Source organism: Rhinolophus ferrumequinum, chromosome 6, assembly GCF_004115265.2.
Source record: "Rhinolophus ferrumequinum isolate MPI-CBG mRhiFer1 chromosome 6, mRhiFer1_v1.p, whole genome shotgun sequence".
Classification (NCBI taxonomy): Eukaryota; Metazoa; Chordata; class Mammalia; order Chiroptera; family Rhinolophidae; genus Rhinolophus; species Rhinolophus ferrumequinum.
This window is the reverse complement of record NC_046289.1, coordinates 18,759,054-18,779,779: the sequence shown is the minus strand read 5'-3', so window position 1 is coordinate 18,779,779 and position 20,726 is coordinate 18,759,054. Positions and strand designations below refer to the sequence as shown.

Below are 20,726 nucleotides of genomic sequence, written 5' to 3'. Positions count from 1 at the left end.
TTGAGACAACATGGATGCACCTAGAGAATATTATGCTAAGTGAAATAAGTCAGACTGAGAAAGACAAATACCATATGATCTCACTTACGTGTGGACTCTAAAGAACAAAATAAATGAACAAACAAAACAGAAACAGATTCATAGAAATAGAGAGCAAACAGAGGGGAGCAGTCTTTGGGGAGCTGGATGAAAAAGGTGAAGGATTAAGAAATACAAATTGGTAGTTACAAAATAGTCACAGTGGAAGGGGGAGGGTAAGGGGAGAAAGACAAAAGAAGAGGAAGGAAGGAAGGAAAGAAGGAAGGAAAAACAGCAGGAAGAAAAGGAAGGAGAGGAGGAAAGAAAGGTATGGGCTCTGTACCTAATGACACAGCATATATTTATAACTATTGAATGACAAGATAATTCCCAATAATAAGAATTATTTTAAAGACGGCACTTATTAATTCCCCCTCACTTTTATTTCTATTTCTGAGACTTAAGGAAAAAATATTAACAATGTCAGCTAATACTAATTTTTATCAGCATTCCATATTCATCAATTAAATTTACTACTAAGATATCAAAAAGTCCTAAGTCTCTATATTTAGTTAGAAAAATAACAAAATAAGAATAATAATTAGAATAGCATTTAAAGTTAACATTTAAAGAGGTGAAACAAAAGCATCTGGCTTTTCAATGTTAATTCCTCAGCTCTTTAATAATACATGCTGTTGTAAAAACCATTTCAATAATATTTGCTGTATATCCTGCTGCTGCAATCTATGCAATATCCTAAATTAGGTGTTGAGAGAATTTCTAGTTCAATTAATGACCAACTCTTCCAGAAATAGCTGGATCCATGTTTACATGTTTACATTTACTATTAAAATAGTAACCCTTCTATAGAAAACTAAACAAAAAAGATTGACTTTTTCCTCCATGAATAATCAAACTTAATATTCACTTATATCACACTCAACTGGGTAAATTCTAGACAACTAATTTCCTCTGTGGTATAAGGCCTATGCAATATTGATTGTTTATTAACACAATTAAGTGTTAACAGAAAATATTTTCCATAACATCATGCTATAAATAATAACTACTCCCTTCCAATGGGCAGTTTGAAAAACAAATAAAAATCTATGATGCACAAAGGATTAACAAATCAGATCATGGCATATATGATAGAAACCAGTATTTTTTTGCCTCTGAAAGAGAAATGTTTTCTATAAATTTTCAAGATACATTTTAGTTACTGAGAAAATGCATGACAAACAAGTGTAGCCTCAGAATAATATACAATAAATGTGATTAACAGTGGTTACCAGAAGATTTGAAAGTGGTGAAAGATGGGGCAGTCATTCATTTTCCGTTATTTCTACAATATTTTAAAGTTTTCCACCGTGAATGTGCATTACTTTGGTAATTTTATTTTAAACTTCAATCTGGAGGGGGAAACAGATGCAGCTTCTGAGAAGCTCAAATAACAAAACCACATCTTCTCTGACAGTTGCTCTCATGAATTCACAAATATAACACAAATGTCCAGTATTTATGATGTGTAAATCTTGACTTCAGTTGGAATAAGTGAGTCGCAACATCTATATTAAGCCTTGTACAAGTTGGAAGTAAGCATCATGTGCCTTCCGAGAATCTTCTAAAATTCAACAATATCATTTTTAAGTTTTTGCAATAAACTTAACAATAAACAATAAACAATTGTTTCTTAGTCAGGACTACATGAGGTTCGAGATGCCCTCCGTACGATTATAAGACAACCTTACTTTGAAAGCAAATTACAGAAAGCACAAAACAAGCTGTAACATCACAACCTGTAAGGAACTGGCAGATAAACAATTCAACCGAGTACACAATTAGGTGTGTACAATTTTCCAGGTTTAGACAACATAAAAGAATGTGTCCTGAGGAGCTGGGCATACTGGACAACTGAGTAAACTAGCAAGGTGTACACACCAATTATACTAATGAGCTATGAACTACTAGTGAGGTGTGACATCCAGTCATGCAAGCATAGCTTTATCTGATGTAGACTAATTCTGATGTATGGTAATGATGATATGAAAGAACTTTGGCTTTCTTTGAATTTAGCTAACTGTTAACTTTTGGCTCAGTGGTTAGACTATAGACCCCCATTAATTCTCTAGCCTATGTAGATAGTACTTGCTAGTTTCATTTGCTATATGAAAGAAATAAAAATGGAATGATAGCTCTGTCCATCACGGGTTCTCTTTAACATGATAAAGGTAAAACTTAACAAAAGTAATGTACACTATGCAAATTAGTATTTTCAAACTCTGAACTCAAACCATCCCAAATATCTAACAATGTCGAAAACCAGCCTGATGGTACAGGTGGAAATGCCTATGGCTTCCTCAGATCTATAAGCGTCTCAGCAGAACACTGAGGCTATTCAGGTCTGGATCAAAGCCCTTGTTACAAGCATGCTCACAAGTTGTACACCTATGCAGCAAGGAAAAGAAGCCTCCCGCACAGCTGAACAACTCAATCAGATCTCGTGCATTAGAAATAGCAAACGTAGTAATGAAATCTGATATATACAAAAAGATTGAGGGAGTTTCACGCCCAAAAATGACAGACTATAGATAATTCAGACCAACCCTTCCACTGAAAATAACTAAAATATCTAGAGCTATTTTAAATAAAAGTCTGGAAAATTAAAATGAAGTAAAGACATATGAGACCAAAAGAAAGAGAAGAAAGAAACCCAGAGAGAGTGGTCTATCTTTCAGGGCCACTTTCTCCCCGAAATATCAGCCCATTTCACAAAAGGCAACCTGAGACACTGAGTAGCTGAACAGAGTTTTTCACAGACGTGTGGAGTCAAAGGGGAAAAGCTGAAGTTGAGAGCTTTTCCAAGGAACGTTCCCAGTTAAACTTGCCCTACCCCCAACCCTTAACCTTCGGGTTGGAATCTTGCAGGAGTATACACTAGCATTAAGAGTAAATCAGAAGTACTTCAAACATGGCTCTGAAGTTTAACACTGAAATAGCTCAACGACAAATAATAAGGTAAGCCATGATTGCTATAGCCCCAAACCTATAACAAAAAACAAGTATGTCCTCTCATACATAATAATTATCAAATTACCTGTGCAACTTTTCTTTGCTGAGAATGAAATATATTTTCTGTCATCAACAGAAGATCCCAGTAAGAGACTTTTAAAAATGAGAAGAAACAGCTGTGGAATGGGAGACAATATTTGCAATACATATAACTGACAAGGTGCTCATACACAAAATATATAATGAACTCCCACAAATCAATGACAAAAAGACAAGCAACCCAATGAAAAAGTGGGCAAAAAGGTAAACTAACGTGTCAAAAAAGAAAACAGCCAATAGCCAACAAACATAAAATCATGCTCATCATCATTAGCAATCATGAAAATGCAAATTAAAGCCATGATGAGACACCATAAACACCCAAGATGATGGCTATTATTGAAAGACTCAATATTATCAAGTGTTGGGAAGGATGAAAAGCAACATGAATGCCCATACACAGCTAGTGGGAGTGCAAATGAGTGCAACTGTTTTTGGAAACCTGTTCATCAGTACCTATAAAACCAGAAGGCACCTAGCAATTGCACTCCACGTTATGTACCAAGAGAAATGTGTGCACATGGGCAGTAGAATAAGATCAATCACCGCAGCATTGTTCATAATAGCCCAAAATTTGAAATACTTAAAATATCCATCACACAATATTACAAAATATTACAGTATATTCATACAATAGAATACTAAAGAGCAATAAAAATGAACGAACTGCAAGTATACGACACAACACCCAGAAGTATCGTACTCATAATTAGCAATGAAGTCAGACACGCAAAAAATATGTCCTGTATGATCACATTTGTATAAAAAGTCCAAAACAGGCAAAATTAATCTAAAGGGTAAAAAGTCAAAAATAACAGCTTTAAAAAGGAAGGAGTCAGTGATCGGGAGGGGGAAGGAAGAGGCTTCCTGTGTGCTGGTAATCTTCCATTTCTAGGTCGGGTAGTTGTTACGACATGGGCATGTTCACCTTACAATAATCAATCGAGCTACACATTGATTATGCATGTTTCTGCATGTGCGCATTATACCTCCAGATTTTAAAAATTAGGAAAAAATAAGAAAAAGCTTCGGCAGGTTCCATTGTCAAGTGACAGGTTCCACTCTAGAGTTTATGAGAAGAACTGCAAAACCATGAAGGAAGTTATAGAGAAACTTGGAGCTACATTCTTAAAACTGTGCATTCGGTTCCTGTTGAGATAGTATGTAAATCAGAGACTGGCACAAATTTCTTGCTGTGTGAACCACTACAATTAAGAAAGGCACCAATACATTAATCTCAGAAAAGACCTTTATTGAGGTATATGGGATTTTAGCTATTTTACATTGGTACAATGTAAACTGAAGATGCCCTTGGTATGCCTGGAAATATCTAGGACTTTATGTAAAAAAAAAAAAGTAAGTGTCCCATGTCTTGATTCCACATTACATGTCACATTATCATGCACTAACTGCAAAGATTCATCTACTTCAACAGAAGACAGGCATTATATCTCCTCTCTGGGGCACTTCACAAAGAAATGAGCACCAAAAACTCAGGAGGAAGGTGTTTGTTCTTATTTTTGAAATGGGCAGTAACTGAGTTTATCTCTGAAAATATAGCATATCCATCTCTTAGCCTATGCAGCCAATAAATTCGAACTCCAAAATAAACTTAAAGAACTGAAAATACAACTAACAACTAGAGAAAAATTATCTGCTTCTACTAGGACACTTTCAGTTTGAATAAAATGTGTTAAGAAAAATAATTCTGCTAACTTTTCTTGTCTTGGGGGAAAAAAAAGTATTGTGGGAAAGTATTGTGGGGAAAAAAAAGTATTGTGGGAACACACTGTTCCTGAAGTTGACAAATTTGCAACAGTGACCATTTCTATTGATACTTTTCTCCTAAAAAAAATGGCTGATGATGAAAAAAATGGACACTGTATGTACTTTATTTTTTACCTTAATCCCACCAAGGATAGTGATTTGATAAAAAGGTATCACTGCACCATGAATGTGAACAATCTAAGTTTGAGATAATAAACCTCGAGAATGAGGGGTATTTTCAATCAGCATCATGTCAAACAGACAGACAGCAAGGAGGACTTTGTAGTAATTGTAATAACACACTTAGGTAAGATGACCTGAAATACTTAATAGGAAGTACTACAGAGCCACCACCAAAAAATTCTGTTTTTCTCAAATATCATTTAACAAAAGCTATAGAAGAATCACTGAGTCAATAAAATTTAAAATAAACATCAAATATTCATAATCAAACCCTAAAAATTAAAACAAATGATAATTCTATCCCTGATATACTACCATTGTATTCCAAACTTAAATGCCTAAAATTCATGAATATTTTATAAGAGGTGTAAAACGTATTTTTAGACAAAATGGTATATATACTGCCCAAAACATTAAAATCTACTAGCCTTCACTGTGAGTACAACCAGCCCAGCCATCCTCTCTACCATCTACATATGAAATAAAACTTTTTATAAACAAAGATTTCTCACCACTTCTTGTTTTTGAGTTTCACTAAGTTTTTCATTCAATTTTTCCAAAGCCCTTCTTGTTTCAGCATCCGACCTAGACAACAAAGAAAAATGTTTTAACTTAGCTATTTGAGAAAATAGATACAATTAACAAAATTTACAACATAATAATATGCTATTACATAACACTCTACTGCAGTGGTTCTCAAAAGTTAGCAAACATATGAAACACCTGGAGGGCTTTTTTTAAAAATACAGATTGATGTACCCATTCATCAAACCTTCTGAATCAGGAGTTCTGGGATGGGGCCCAAGAATGTGTATTTCTACAAATTCCAGGTGCTGCTGAAGCTGCTAGTCTGAGGATTACACTTTGAGAACTACTGCTATACTGGAATAGCACCTTCAACAAACAAATCAGCTGCAATATCTTCCATTTTAAACTAAAAAGAAAGGAAGAGAAGGAGGGCAGGAGAATAAAACTCTAGATCTCACATCCTTTCAAGGAACTCATAATCAAATTCCATCAGAGTGTGCTGTACAAAAAAACTCTGTCCTCACTAACTTATCTCCCGCTACCTCTTCTCTCATCAAATCAATAACATACAAGATCAGTAACAAACTGGTACAGTTTGAAAGAGTCATGAAGAAGTACAAAGGACTTCCTCACATTTCCTTACCTCTCCCCACTGGCAACCATGCTCAACCATTTCCATTCTTAATTCTTTTGCTGTTTACCTCCATCATTTTCAATTCTAGACATTTTTGATTGACTCCCTTTTGAAATATTTAGCTCACTCAAACCACTCTAGAATTTTTGGATGAATGTATTTCTATTTTTTTCTTCTATTGGTCACCTATGTAGCTTACATAATATACTTATACCTCATAAACTATTTCATCATAGAGAAAAGCTTACATTCTGTCATGCTCACATTTTAGTCAGCTTCATACTTGGATCATTAAGTTCTTTCTTGTACTTTGGTTTTTTTCTACAGTTTCATTATCTTTTGGCCTTATTTACCACATCACATCATTGATACTTTTCTCCCCCTTCTAGTATTCATCTAGTATTATGAATCAACTCCATTCTTGTTGACTACATTCTCCTCAAAGGACATTTCCTTTCTACTCTAAATCAGAGTGCATTCTGGGGATTACTTCCATTGAATTTTTGGGTTAGTTTTACTATATTTTATAACCTGCATCTTCCCCTTTCTTGGTTACCATCTTATTTTACTTACAGGTCCTTAGGTAATTTCCTCAGAAAGAAGTTACCTTAAAAGATAAATTTTCTAAGTCTTTAAATCTCTGAAAATGCCTTTACGTGTACCTCCTTCTTGGATTTTGTGGTTCCATGTACTCCTGGATTTCCCACATCTCACTAGCTGTTCCTTCTCAGTCCAGCTCCTCTTTGTAAGACTTTGAAATACTGGAAAGCCTTAGCACTCAGCCCTGTCCTTGATGCTCTCCCTACAGTTTCTCTCTAAATATCCTCCACTGCCATGGTTCCAAGGACCACTTTTACATGCTGATCACTCTTAAAGTCTCTAAAAAAAAGAATTCTCCTTTGAGCTCCAAAATAAATATCTAATTGAGTATTTGGATGTTTCACAGTCACCTCAAACCTAACATATCCAAGGCCAAACCCTTAATTTCTACAACTCACCTACTTCCACCAGTCTTTGATATTTCAGGAGTGGAACTACCATCTACCCAGTTGCTCAAGTCAGAAATCCAGGAGTCATCTTTGGTTTATTCTCCCATCTTCCCCTACCCCCTTATCCAATCTACTGCTAAATCCTATCTCTTCAATCTGCAAAAAAAATATTGTGAGGGCCGGCCTGGTGGCTCAGGCGGTTAGAGCTCCATGCTCCTAACTCCGAAGGCTGCCGGTTCGATTCCCACATGGGCCAATGGGCTCTCAAACACAAGGTTGCCAGTTCGATTCCTCGAGTCCCGCAAGGGATGGCGGGCTATGCCCCCTGCAACTAGCAATGGCAACCGGACCTGGAGCTGAGCTGCGCCCTCCACAACTAAGACTGAAAGGACAACAACTTGAAGCTGAATGGCACCCTCCACAACTAAGATTGAAAGGACAACACCTTGACTTGGAAAAAAGTCCTGGAAGTACACACTGTTCCCCAATAAAGTCCTGTTCCCCTTCCCCAATAAAAAATTTTAAAAAAAAAGAAAACTATTGTGAAACAAACCCGTCCATCTGTTTCTTGCCATAATCCTAGTCAAGCTATCACCACCTCTCACGTTAACGCAAGTCTTCTAACTCACCCTCCTCAAATCGATTCTTCATATGGCATCCAAAGTACGTGAATTCTGAATTAAACTTTAAAAGCTTGCTTTCCAGTGTACTCTTATTATTCAATGTACTCTTTATTGCAAATGTCAAGAAAAATTAACAATTAAATGGGCACATCAACCTTTCTAAATCACATAGAAAATTAAACCTAGCAACCTCCTGCCCAGTATATTTTTATAAACACGTGGCACAAGTGAAAATCTGTGGATCCTAAAATCTTCCTCATCCCCAAAGTTAAACCAAGTTTAACAAGAAACTTGACTCCTATTTTGGGTTAAAATAGTTTCTCTGCCTCGCATGTGCATCTATGTCACACAAACTACTACCAGATGGTTGCAGCCTATGGATCAGAAAATTCCCAGTCACCACTGCACACCCAAATGACCATTTAAACTAACCAACTAAAGCATCCCTGCAACTTATTCCCTGTATCTTCTTCCAGGACATCTCTGTGTCCTGAAGTTCATGTTCCTAGTGCTTAATTTATACCCTTCATTCAAGTACGTAAAAGCTGCGTAATAAAACCACTCCAAGAACACACAATGTTACAATGTTGATGCCATTCTGCTGACTTTATCAATTTGTCACAAATAAATATCTAAGTATTAAATTAATTAACGGGTTTAGAGGATTAATAATATAGCTCAATATAACTCACAATTCAGGAATTCAAATGCTTTATGCACACCAGTATCTGTGACAGCTGAACCACAGTAAACTACAAGTGGCAAAGAAAACTCCAGGGCTTTACTGCCTAGATTGGAATTCTGACTCTCCTACGTCCCGCCAATTCAATCTCTAGCAAACTAAGTTACTTCATCTCTCTGTGAGCATTTCCACATCCAAAAAATGAAGAAAATAATGACTGCCTCATTCGGGTTGTTGCAAGAATTAAACCTAAATCTACCTGGCAATGAAATAAGTGTTTAGTAATATTAACTAATAATAGTAGTAGTAGTAATAGTAGGTGTTTAGTTCTTATTACTAATTTCCTGCCTTTGTCATATAAAAGCAGGTAAGTTATACAGACTGTAGTTGATATTCATAGATTTAACAATTATGGTTTTGACTTTTTTGCTATACAACATAAAACTGCTGTGTGCAATCATTTCACTAGCTGGAGTGGGAGTTAACAGGTGAACTTGGTAAACAAATTTCAATTCAGCTTTTATGTTCCCTAATCATTGCTGTACCTCGATTGTTTCTTGTAAAAATATGGCCTCCAAATGAAAGCCAACTGACACTTCTCATGATGAAAATAAAAACACCATAAAGAAATTTTAAATAAAGTGATACTTCTAGGAGAGTACCCAGAATTGACAAAATGCAGTGAGTGGGCAGATATAAACCACTGGCTTTCGAAGATTTCAACTGAAAGCTAAAAATATTAGATTCTACAATGGCTCGTGTCCACTGACAAAGCCACATTATTCCTTTTTCAAAAGCTCCATTGTCAGTCAGGTGGTTTCTGTGTCTGTCTCTCTCTCCAATGTATTTGTAAATCTACCTCTTTGCTAAGGTCTTAAAATGAATCTCTCTGCATTCCACTGTAATAAGTTAAAATGTTTTTTAAAATATGAATTGATTTGTCTAACACTGAGTCATGCATGATACATTCTAAATTCAAAGGGTTTTGAACTGTTCTATTAATAAATTTTAAAATATTGGTATAAAAACACATCACAGTCTTTTAAATTCATGTAAACATGTCAATTACAGAACCTAGTTTATTCTTCTAATAATTCATTCCTCCACTGAAAACCATATTCTGCTTTTACCGGCTTCTTCTGGCAAGCTCCCGGTTGAAATCGTCTCCAAGGCGAATTTGGCCACTGCTGAGGTCTCGGAGGGACTGATGAAAATCATGAAGCTACAAAAGTCAAAACACAGTTCTCCATTTAGGATTCTGCTGAATTCTTTCATAAAGATTCACTGAAGGTAAGAGTAAGAACTTCTTTGAAATAATGCCCAAATTTTACAATTGTGAGGAAGACAGAATAAAATAAATGTCTAACCTGAAAGAAGTAAAATATTTTTTTCAAAAGAAAAGCAATTTTTCAAAAAGCCATATAGAACATTAACCATCACATCCTCTACATTACAGTAATTCCACTCTTTGTAGATACACTAGAAAAGGGGTCAGTGAACTTGTTCTGTAAAGGGTAACAAGAGCAAATAGTCCACGTTTTCAGGCTATACAGTCTCTCACAATTATTCAACTCTGCCATTATGGCATAAAAGTAGCCATAAACAAATGAGCATGTCTGTGTTACAATAGAACTTTTTTTAAGTAAGCTGTACGCCATAGTGTGCCAACCCATACAGCCCACGTGCACTAGGAACCACGCACCAGAATGTTTGAAACAGCACTGTTCATAATCAAAACACTGAAAATAAACCAAAAGTCCATTAAAGAAAGAATGGAGATAAATAAAATGTGATATATTCCTCCAGTGGTGTATCATACAGCCGTGAAAATGAAATGATCAAACCTACTTACACATTAGTAAGGCTGAACGTCAAAAACATAACATCAAATGGAAAAAGCAAGTTACAAAAGAAGTCATACAGTATTATTCCATTTATATAAAGTTTAAAAGCAGAAAATACTAAACATGTAAATAGTAAAAATAATTTTTTTTAAATGCAACATAAAAACAAAAGTCAGAATAGTTAATAGCCCTTGGGGACACAAGGAGCATAAAAGAGGTTTGGGGGATATAGTAATACTCTATTTCTTGGCCTAGGTGGTGATTACATGGATTTCCATTCATATGATTGTACTTTTAATTGTAAATATTTATGCTATATACGTATGTGTATGCTAAAATTTTAAGTTACATAGACTTGCAGAAACAAGAAGTGGATTCAACAAATGCATATTCCCGACAACTGTGCTGGGAAACAAGCGGCCCACAATTTCACCTGGGAGACAGACATGTAAACAAAACCGCAAATGCTGCACCACAGCTTCCGGAAGGTAGACAGGCATAGGGAGCTAAAGGTCATCTTAAGAAAATGGAGTTAGAGAAAGAGCAATTAAAACAGAAAGGAGTGGAGGTGACAGCGTGGATGGACAAGAGACCATTCATTTAGGTTTTGCCATCATGATTTTCCCATTTTACAAACCAGAATCCTAGGACTATCTTTGACACCTCCATTTCTCTCATTTCCACCCTCCCCAAATAGTCATCTGACCTTCAACACCTTTCATCTGTCTATCAAATAGCTCTTAAATCTAACCCTCTTAGCTCCAACTGCATTCATCTTAATCCAAGCGAGCACTGTCTCACACCCAGGTCACAGCAACATCTGCCTAATTGATTTGCCGGCATCGACTCCATTTTCTACAGGAAAGCCAGAGTGATCTCCTCACAGAGTGTCACCCTCTTACATGGCTGTGCATGGTCTCAGTGCTTTGTACTTCTTTAGCCACAGAGCCTGCGCGGAGCTACTCATTGACGCTATCTTCCTTCCTGCCGAGGTCTTTCTTCTACCTTGAATGGCTCTTACTCAACTTTTGGATCTCAGCTCAATCAGCATTCTTCGAGAAGCCTTCCCTGACTAGGGCAGATCCCTCTACTATATATACATTCCCCAGCTCTATGCTTCTTTCCATTATAGCCTGCATCTCAGCACATAATTCTGGAAATATTTATGTACTTATTAATGTCTAGCTCCCACTCTAGATTATAAATTCCACGAAAAGGCAAGGTTTTGCGCATCACTGTTTCCAAGCATAAGCATTTCATGCCAGCAAGTTACACCTACCCAAAAAAAAAACAACACAGTCAAGGAAAACTTTCTACAAAGTGGCTTCTGATATGCTTTGTTCTGTTATCTCTTTCTCTTATGCTGTAACAAGGGGAAGGTACAGATGAGTATCCTAATAAACTTCGAGCCCTTAGTTCTAAAACTACCAAAACAAAGCTGTCAGAGTCAGCAACATCCCCTAGCCCTTATCCAATTAATTTAGCTACCTAAGGCAACAAAATCATAAATACATAATGTGCGTCCAGCTCTCGTGGAAAAAATTTGAAGAAGCAGAAAAAGAAATATGTCTATGCAACTAATACTTCTGAACTCTTCAGTGAATATATAGAAAAAGTATGGAATTTTTTGCTTACTAGAAAGTGGCTCCATTAACGATTCAACAATCAGAAAAACACGAAGGGAACAACCAATAGGTTAACCACACAAAGACTACCTTCTTCATACTAAACCAAACTTAGCAAACTAGAAAGTAGCTGACTTAGCAGGGCTTACAGAAGACTGAGCCACCAGAACAAGGAAACAAAACGTCTAAATAAACTCACTTTTAAATTGTTCTACAAAATATAATCCTCCATTACAAAATAAAAAATAAACCCATGATGGTGATTAGTACACTGAAAATAGTTTACTTGGTTTAAAAAAAAAAATCACTACAAAGTTACTGATGATGAAACTCCTGGTTTAAAATACAATCATAAAATTCAAGTATCAGTCATTTCCATAGAAATGTAAGGAATAGAGATTACAGAATGGTACAAAGTACCTGGCCCACGTCATCAACTTCCCGAACAAATCGGACACCAGGTCTGGATCTAATTCGTTTACTACCCTGTTGATCCCCATAGTCCTTGAGAGGTGAGGTAGGTGGAAAACGTTGGCTTTCTTTACAAATGAAAGAAAAGGAAGAGGATAAAAACATTGCATGAGAAGAAACAATCTACAATTTTACTCAGTAAAAACATAGCAGACATGAATATACACATGTGCCCTTAACCAGACTATTTCCCAAGTATTTTACTGTGCCCATAAAAGTCCACAAAATTGGCACCAATCCTGCTCTTAAAACAGAGAAAATGAACAGAAATAAGTTGGAAATAGAACATTTCTAATTTGCTATCCTTTTCAAAAAAGTAATATACAATTTTCTCCCATATAAAACATTGCTAAATAAAAATAACTTTTTTGACTCCCTAAAATAATACCAATAGAACAGAATTTTTCAACAGCAAATTAATCTAAAATATGAATGGTATTTAAAAATCAATAAAAACTAACTACATAAAGAAGAATAGGTGATTGTGTCCAATTTTTAATCATTATTATCATGATCGATTGCAATATTAACAATGCGAGCTACTAATGTTCACTTTATCTTATCACCTCTCTTCACTGCATCTTTTTCTATCCTAAGTCTTTTCTAATCATACATGAACCTCAGTGCTGCAGGCAAGTACAAGTAAGATTAATTACAGGCAAACTAAGTGTTCTCACCTTTAATCTAGCCATCGGACTCTAGCTGCACAGTAAGGATAAAGTTCACCTGTTCTTAACAAGTGTGATAGGGTAGTTCATAATCGGTTATTTGAAAAAAACTATGAAACTAGGACAAGACTTCTAATCCAGAAAGTATATCACATAGTATTTTTTATGTTTTTTATGTTTCTTCTGATTGGTGGCAGTCAATTAAATCCAAGGTTTATCAAGTAAAGAAAGTTCTATGTGTTCTACAGACACTGAGAACTAAAGTAACAGACTCATAATAAAGTACCATTAAACATATTTTTAAATATTCACTACAAAATACTTGACTGCATTTTCTAACGTCCTATTTGTATAATTTTATGTATGGGTTGTATTTGTCCAAAGATTAAGTATATTCAATATGTACTTCAGGAACATATTTTTGAAACAGAAAAGGGTTTTCAGAACATCTGTAGCGTTTACCTGTCACAGTACCACCATCAAGGTCACTTGCACTCAGACTTGTAACAGAAATACTTCTCCCTCCTGAGTTTCTCAATAAACGTTGACTCCGCAGTTGGCCTATTGATTGTTCCAAGCTTTCTTTTAACTAAATTAAAGAATATAATGGAAATTTATTCTCTTTAAATAACTTCCAAATACAAACAGAATAGACATTTTTAAAGTTATTTCTAAAATATCTGGTTTCCCAAAGAGAATTTATATCAGAGAACTAAGTTTAATGTTAGGAAATATAAATAAAGTTTATGAACTAAGTTTAAAGTTAGGAAATATAATAAACATCAGTATTTTAAGAAACAATTCTAACATCTGGTTTTAAACAGCATCTGTCACTCACTACCTATTCCATCTTTCTATTACCAGAAGGTAAGAGATGTCTGCTATCTAAGGGCTTACAAAAACCAGGCTGTAATATCTGACTGAGGTGCCACCCAGGGTTAGAAACATAACAAGGGCAACGCATCTGAAAAAGAGCCTTCATCCCTACTACAGATTCCTGCAGAAACCCCAGACTTGTAACAAACAGGAAACTGAGCAGTGACTGCTGCTTTGAAACAATGTGCACTGCCCCACTCTATACCTGAAATCTCTTTCATTCATTCAAAGATTTCAAATCCCCAGAAACAATGTGGTCAGACGTCAGACTGTCAGTACATACTAGAAATTACAGTTATCCAAATGTCTCTTCAGATTATTATGAGTAAGCCAGGTGATAAAGGAAGACATCATTTTAGACCTGAAGACCTACATTAAATAAAATCACATTAAATACTAAAATAATGTCCAGACCTGTACAAAGCTATAGACCTGAAAAGAAAATTAAACTAAAACTCAAGGGAACAAGGAGTAAAGCTGAGGAAAATCCACACACCTTGAATTGCTGAGAAATTTCAAGTCTAGATAGCTCATCCGAGGATGACTAGGAAATATTGTTAAAACAATGCAATTATTCGACCCATTAAAGGTGTCGAAACAAAATGATTGATAAGACAGTTTCCTAAATTCAGCCCGAATTAAAAAGTACAACTTTACATATGGAGAGAACAAGTCAATTTCCTTGGGGAACTGTGCAGCAAGAAAGTAGCCTCAGTTGAAGGGAAAGTATGGATGAAACTGAATATGAACCAGAAGTGAGCAAATCCTGTTTCATTTTGGTTGCTTGGATTTAGCTCTTCTGAAGAACCAAGGTGAAGACAGTCTGGATTAGGGTGAAAAACGTGAAGGGATCGAGAAATACAAATTGGTAGCTATAAAATAGTGACAGGGATGTAAAATACAGTATAGAGAATATAGTCAATAACATTGCAACAACTATGTATAGTACCCGGTGGGTGCTAGATTAACTGGGGAGATCACTGCATAAATTATATAAAAGTCTAACCACTATGCTGTACACCTGAAACTAATATAAAATAATATTGAACATCAACTCTAACTAAAAAAATAATTAAAAAAAAAATACAGTGGACTAAAAGAAGTAGAGTTAGAATTTCAGGAATCTACCTCTATTATAGCTCTCATTTCTGAAAAAAAAAGGCTAATGTTTCTACGCCCTCTGTCCCCTGCTTCCCTAAGTTGGGATACGTGCAACACCAACCTGTCTGTTTACCAGCTGTAGGAACCAACCTATCAATCCAGGGAAACATACAGATGAGGCTTAGGAGAACCAACTTGTATTTTGAGAGTAATTTATATATAAGTAAAATAAAATGATATCTAACATATTATATAGAACAGAGGTCTTACACAGTGAACACAAAATAGTATATCAGTAATCTATGACAAAGGCTCAGGGTAAAATTAAATGATGTTAAAGTTAAAAAACGCAAATCCACACTGTAAGATGAAAAATGTAAAATGATTTTAGGTCACACAAGTTAGTGACAGAACCAGCTCTATTAACTTTTCTCACGTTTATCTTTATTATTCACATCTTTCAAGCTAAGCCTGACATCACCATGCTTTTGGAAGCAAAGTCAGCTGTCATTTCTAACTGCTTGTTTTGTGGGTTTTTTTAAGGCAATACGCTTTTTTTAACTTCACCTATTTTAAAGATTTTCTCCTTGAATTTCAATGGTTTTACTCTCAAATGAATACATACAGTTTTATTTGTAGTTATCCAATTTTCGACTCATACAGACCGTGGAATCGATAGCTTTGTATCTTCTTGTGGTGTACGTTCTCAGCCATCATCTCCTCAAGCACGGTTGCTGCCCCCTTCTTTCTCTCCTCTCCTTGTGGAAATCCAGTTACCTTTGTTACAGATTTTTACCATCTGTCTTCTATGCTTTTCCTATTGTTCATCCTTTCCTTCCTCCATTTTTTTTGGAAACCTTATGTTCACCTATGTTTCAATTCATTAATTCTCTCCTTAACTGTATAAAAACTGCTATGTAGTTTACCTATTTAGGGTTTTAATTAATTGATTAGTTTTAATTATATTTTTCAGTTTCTGTAATTTTGGTTCTTTTTTACAGTTTCCAATTCTTTGTCAAAAATCTCAATCTTATCTTTTAATTTCTTGAACACATTAATCATAGTTATTTTACAGTCCTATGTATCTTTCTATTGTCTGTGTTGCCTTGGTTTTCAGTCATCTCTTATATTTTCTTATGCCTGGGTATTTTTTTATCAGGTGATAGACATTATATATGAAAAATTGTGGAGATCACTTAAAGCTCTGGATGATGACATCTTCCTTCAGTAGAGACTTAGTTTTGCTTCTAGCAGGAAGTCAGGCTAGGGTCACTAGGAATCCCAAATCACCTTAATCCAATTAGGAATTGAGATGATTCAAAGCTGGTTTATTCTGTTTATCACTTTACTTTTCAATTCACCATTTCTCCTAGGCTATCACCCTTCGGAGCCTCAATTGAAAGCTAGAGGGTTCCTGAACTCCAGTCTCAATCTCCCTAGCCTCTTTTTTTATAATTATTATTAGTTTCAGGTGTACCAAACAATGTACTAGTTAGACATTTATCATTTATAGCCCTCACAAAGTAATTACCCCCCTCCCCCAATCTACTACCCTTCTGACATTGTATACAGCCATTACATTTCCACTGTCTCTGTTCCTAATGCTGTACTCTACTTCTTGTAATTATATATATATATATGTATATATATAAATATATATAAAATTATAGTTGACATTTATTATTGTTCAGCTTCAGCTTCAGGTGTACAGTGCAGTGATCAGGCATCTACACCGTCCCCGAGGTGGTCTCCCTAATAAGACAAGTACACCTGAAGACATCAGATACCCTACAAAATCTTTACAACATTATTGATTACATTCCCCAAACTGATCCCTGGCTTCTTGAGTTTATCGATAGCTCTGATCCTTAGCTGCTTCTAAGGCACCGCTTTTGAAATCAGCTACTGCCTTGAGGGAGAAAAAGAGTACCAAATGCAGGACTCATCCTTCTGAACTCCCATTTTTGCCAGATTTTTACTATGAAATTCTTCAGTGCCGTGGAAGCTCTCTGAAGGGATCATATTATTTTTCACTTTTTTTTTTTTTGTCTGCCTTTCTAGTTGTTCAGAGTAGGAGAGCTAATCCAAAATAATCTTATCTACCGATACCAGAAGCAGAGCTTACCAGCATCCTTTTTATGTAGGTTTATTTACTAACAAATCCTGGGCTATAACTAAAACCTGATGAATAAAATTAATTTCCTCTCTCTCCCAGCTAACAAAAAAAAGGGAAAAAAGCCACCATAGGACATATGAAAAATAATGCAGAATGAGAGAAGTGATTCAAAATCTAGGCGGAATAAAAGATGTTGAAAATGAATCATTTTAAAAATACGATAAAAAGTTAGACAAACTATTTGGCAACTTCATTTTAAACTTTTAAAACAATATATCATAAGCCATTGATTGAACAGATAAACAGGCTGATATATAAAGACCAAATAATGAAATGTAAAAAGTGAATAAGTGGAACAAAGATTTGCTTAATTACTCCTATAAATATGGCAAAAACAGCTCCTCCACCTAAGATACAAAACTAAAAATGAACCCTTAAAATAGCAGTGGCACAACAGACACTGCGCAAAATCTAATCATAATGTACAAAATCAATTTAATCACTCCTAAACACAAAAACAAAGAGGTAAAGAGGAAAGAGGTAAAAATAACAAAAGTTGTTTTAAAGTCTTTAGGATTGTAACTCCTAACAAGTGCAAATGCAAGCCAAACTTAAAATTAAATGAAAACAGAACACTAACAAAACTCAATTTAACATTAATTTAGTAGTTATTGTGCTGAAACTAAATCAATGCTCCACACAAGACTGGGGTACCCACTCCAATGGTGCAGTCTTACATCTCGCACGCATGACTACCTCACCACATACCAAGTCATGATTCCATTGCCCCTCTTTCTCACATCTGAAATACCGTAAAAACCAGCATCACAGAACATGCTATGGCATATTTTCACCATGACTTGACATAAATGCATCATTTACATATTAGGTCTGTTCTGTTTCCTCCGTTCATTTGAAGCATAACTACTATGTACCAGTATGAATACAGATGAAACTTGAGCACTGAAACTGAATGACAATAGTTGTTTATAAGATAGTTATCCAAATTGTCCAGACATGCTGTAAACTTAGAAATCAAGTTGTGTAGGCTCCCTTTAGCCAAATATAAAATACTTGAACATCAATAAAAATATGAACTGAAATGAATTAAAACATTTCAAACATGCATCAATTTGTGAGTTAATTATACTCAAGGAGAAAAAGAGTCATTGGTCACCACTAGAGAATGCTAGGGAAGCAACTCGATTTTGGACACTACTTGGTAAGAGACATTTTTTAAAACTATATAAGCTTTTAGATTAACATTAAAATAAAAATACTAAATTATAAAATTCTTGTAAAAATCTCTGAAAGACCTGAGATGTATCTATTTGAAAATCTCTGATTAGAGACGCAATAGAAGTCAAGTTCAATGAATTTTTTTTTTTAAAGTATATAACTCAAAAGGACAGATTACACTGCAAACCAAATCGAAGAAAGGAGATCATCCAGGCAGCAATGGGTACTTCAAATAAGAGATGTGATCCTTAAAAACAATACGATTCAGAGAACCAAAGAAAAGCATGGCAATGCTTTCCTCAACTATACATACTACTTTCACTTCTGCTTCTGACTCTTCCTGTCCACATCTTCCACACTGTATCAGATAACTTTCCCATATGTTTTATTTTGAGGATGAAATAAGACAATACATGCAAAATATTTAGAACAATACTTAGTAAAGACTAGTTTGTTTGGTAAAGAGTTGCTTTTATTATGATGATTATAGGTAATGAATACAAGACCAAAAAATAAATGGAATAAAGAAATGGGATGTTTTATTCTAGAAAAGCTCTTTAGAGGAGTTTGTCATTCCCTAAAAATGACTTCACTGAATTTCTCTGGAGAGATAGATAGATAGATAGATAGATAGATAGATAGATAGATAGATAGATATAGATAGATAGATATAGATAGATAGATATATCTATATATATATAGATAGATATACATATATCTATCTATATATATAGAGAGAGAGAGAGAGAGAGACAGAGAGACAGAGAGACTGTTGAATGGCAGCAGTGTCAATATTCCCACTATCACCTATTTCTTCTGTAACTTCACTCCTCCATAATATGATTCAAATTTCACTTCCAGCATACCACTTTTCATTTCTTTGCTATACCTTCGTCTTGGTTGACCAATTCCTTTTTTAAATTTTTGTAAACTAGCATGCAGTTTTATCATTGGGAGACAAGGTGGTAACACAACTATGTATTTTCACTGTCTGTGACCAATCAGCAACAGAATTCAAAAGCAGTACTCTGTTATTTTCACAGTAATGTGTGGATAGAAGAGCTATTATAGCAGCAACGTTTATATTTTATGCAGTTACTCATAGTTAAGATACTGCGTTAACTGAAATTTACATTCTGCTGTTTGGGCACTGGTGTTAGCTGCCCAAATGGGGGTAATGAAATTCATGCACTGAAAACAAGGACCGCTGCATTTACTTTTCAGAGTCCTCAAGTCACTGCTCCATGCATTCGGTAGAAATTGTATAGCTATTCAGGGCAAGGGTATGCTAACTCCATCTCACCTGGGATCGGAACTCTGGTTTTTTGGTTTCGGTTGGTTCTTTTTTTTTTAAGTAAAAACGATTGACTTTCCAAAATTCGTAACAGCAAGTTTCTTGACCAGTCTCTAGGAAGGTAAGGTTTCCATGCAATAGTAAAAGCCAGGAAAGTAAGCACTAACTCCACAAACAGTATCAGAAATGCCTAAGAAATAAGTCATTCAATAAAATTCGGCTTCAATATCACAAGATGAGAAATGGAAAGAAAAAAAATCACATGCATGAACTTTCTTGGTCAGTAACTGTTTCACTAATAAGCATTATATCTTACAAATTCAGTCTCAACAAAACTAATCCTATCCTTGAATAAACTCATTGAGAAAGAGAAAAAAATCACACTAAACACAGTCACTAGATAGTTCGTAAAAGATATCTACCATTATTCCACAATAATACAAATAAACTAGAAACAGTGAATACTCACACATAAATATAGTAGCTACCACATATTCAAATAATTAGCTTCCACACAAATGAAAACCACAACTTAAAAAAAAAAAAAAAAGCCAGCAACAACCTTGGGAAAAACTAACTGCTGCAATGTAAAGTAGGCTTGAAATATGGAAACCATTTAGAGAACCCGTTCAGCTTCTTCAGAGACTTTCTTACTCCAAATTGTTCCTTATTTTCATAGTAAGAAAATATATTCCCTAACGCAGATTATACAAAAACACATGCAAATTTGGTCACGTATAGATAACTGCACTTAGCTGTATTGTTGAGCACAAACTGAAATCATTTAAATATTTTGTCTAGCCATTTGTTTTGTTTTCACCTGACACTATGGAGTCACGATTTAGCAAACATTCACAATGTATATAGCACTGGTGACCATGGAGATGGTTTATATTGTAAGTTTAGTTATATCTATCATGTTAACATAAAAAAAAAATTGAACTACTTAGATTTACA

At 35.0% G+C, this 20,726-nt stretch overlaps 1 protein-coding gene across 5 annotated transcripts in view; it reads right to left on the bottom strand.

The window, feature by feature from the left end:
* The window catches only part of CEP128 (centrosomal protein 128), a 340,375-nt gene that overhangs the window by 301,561 nt on the left and 18,088 nt on the right, over nucleotides 1-20,726 (bottom strand). For 4 of the 5 annotated variants that reach the window (XM_033109699.1, XM_033109695.1, XM_033109696.1 and 1 more), the window contains 4 exons: nucleotides 13,606-13,732; nucleotides 12,425-12,543; nucleotides 9,666-9,757; nucleotides 5,592-5,664 (listed from right to left, as the gene is read on the bottom strand). In XM_033109699.1, the coding sequence (XP_032965590.1) occupies nucleotides 5,592-5,664; nucleotides 9,666-9,757; nucleotides 12,425-12,543; nucleotides 13,606-13,732 (411 nt within the window). The remainder of the gene's footprint in view (nucleotides 1-5,591; nucleotides 5,665-9,665; nucleotides 9,758-12,424; nucleotides 12,544-13,605; nucleotides 13,733-20,726) is intronic. The other variant, XM_033109698.1, reaches the window with a different exon arrangement.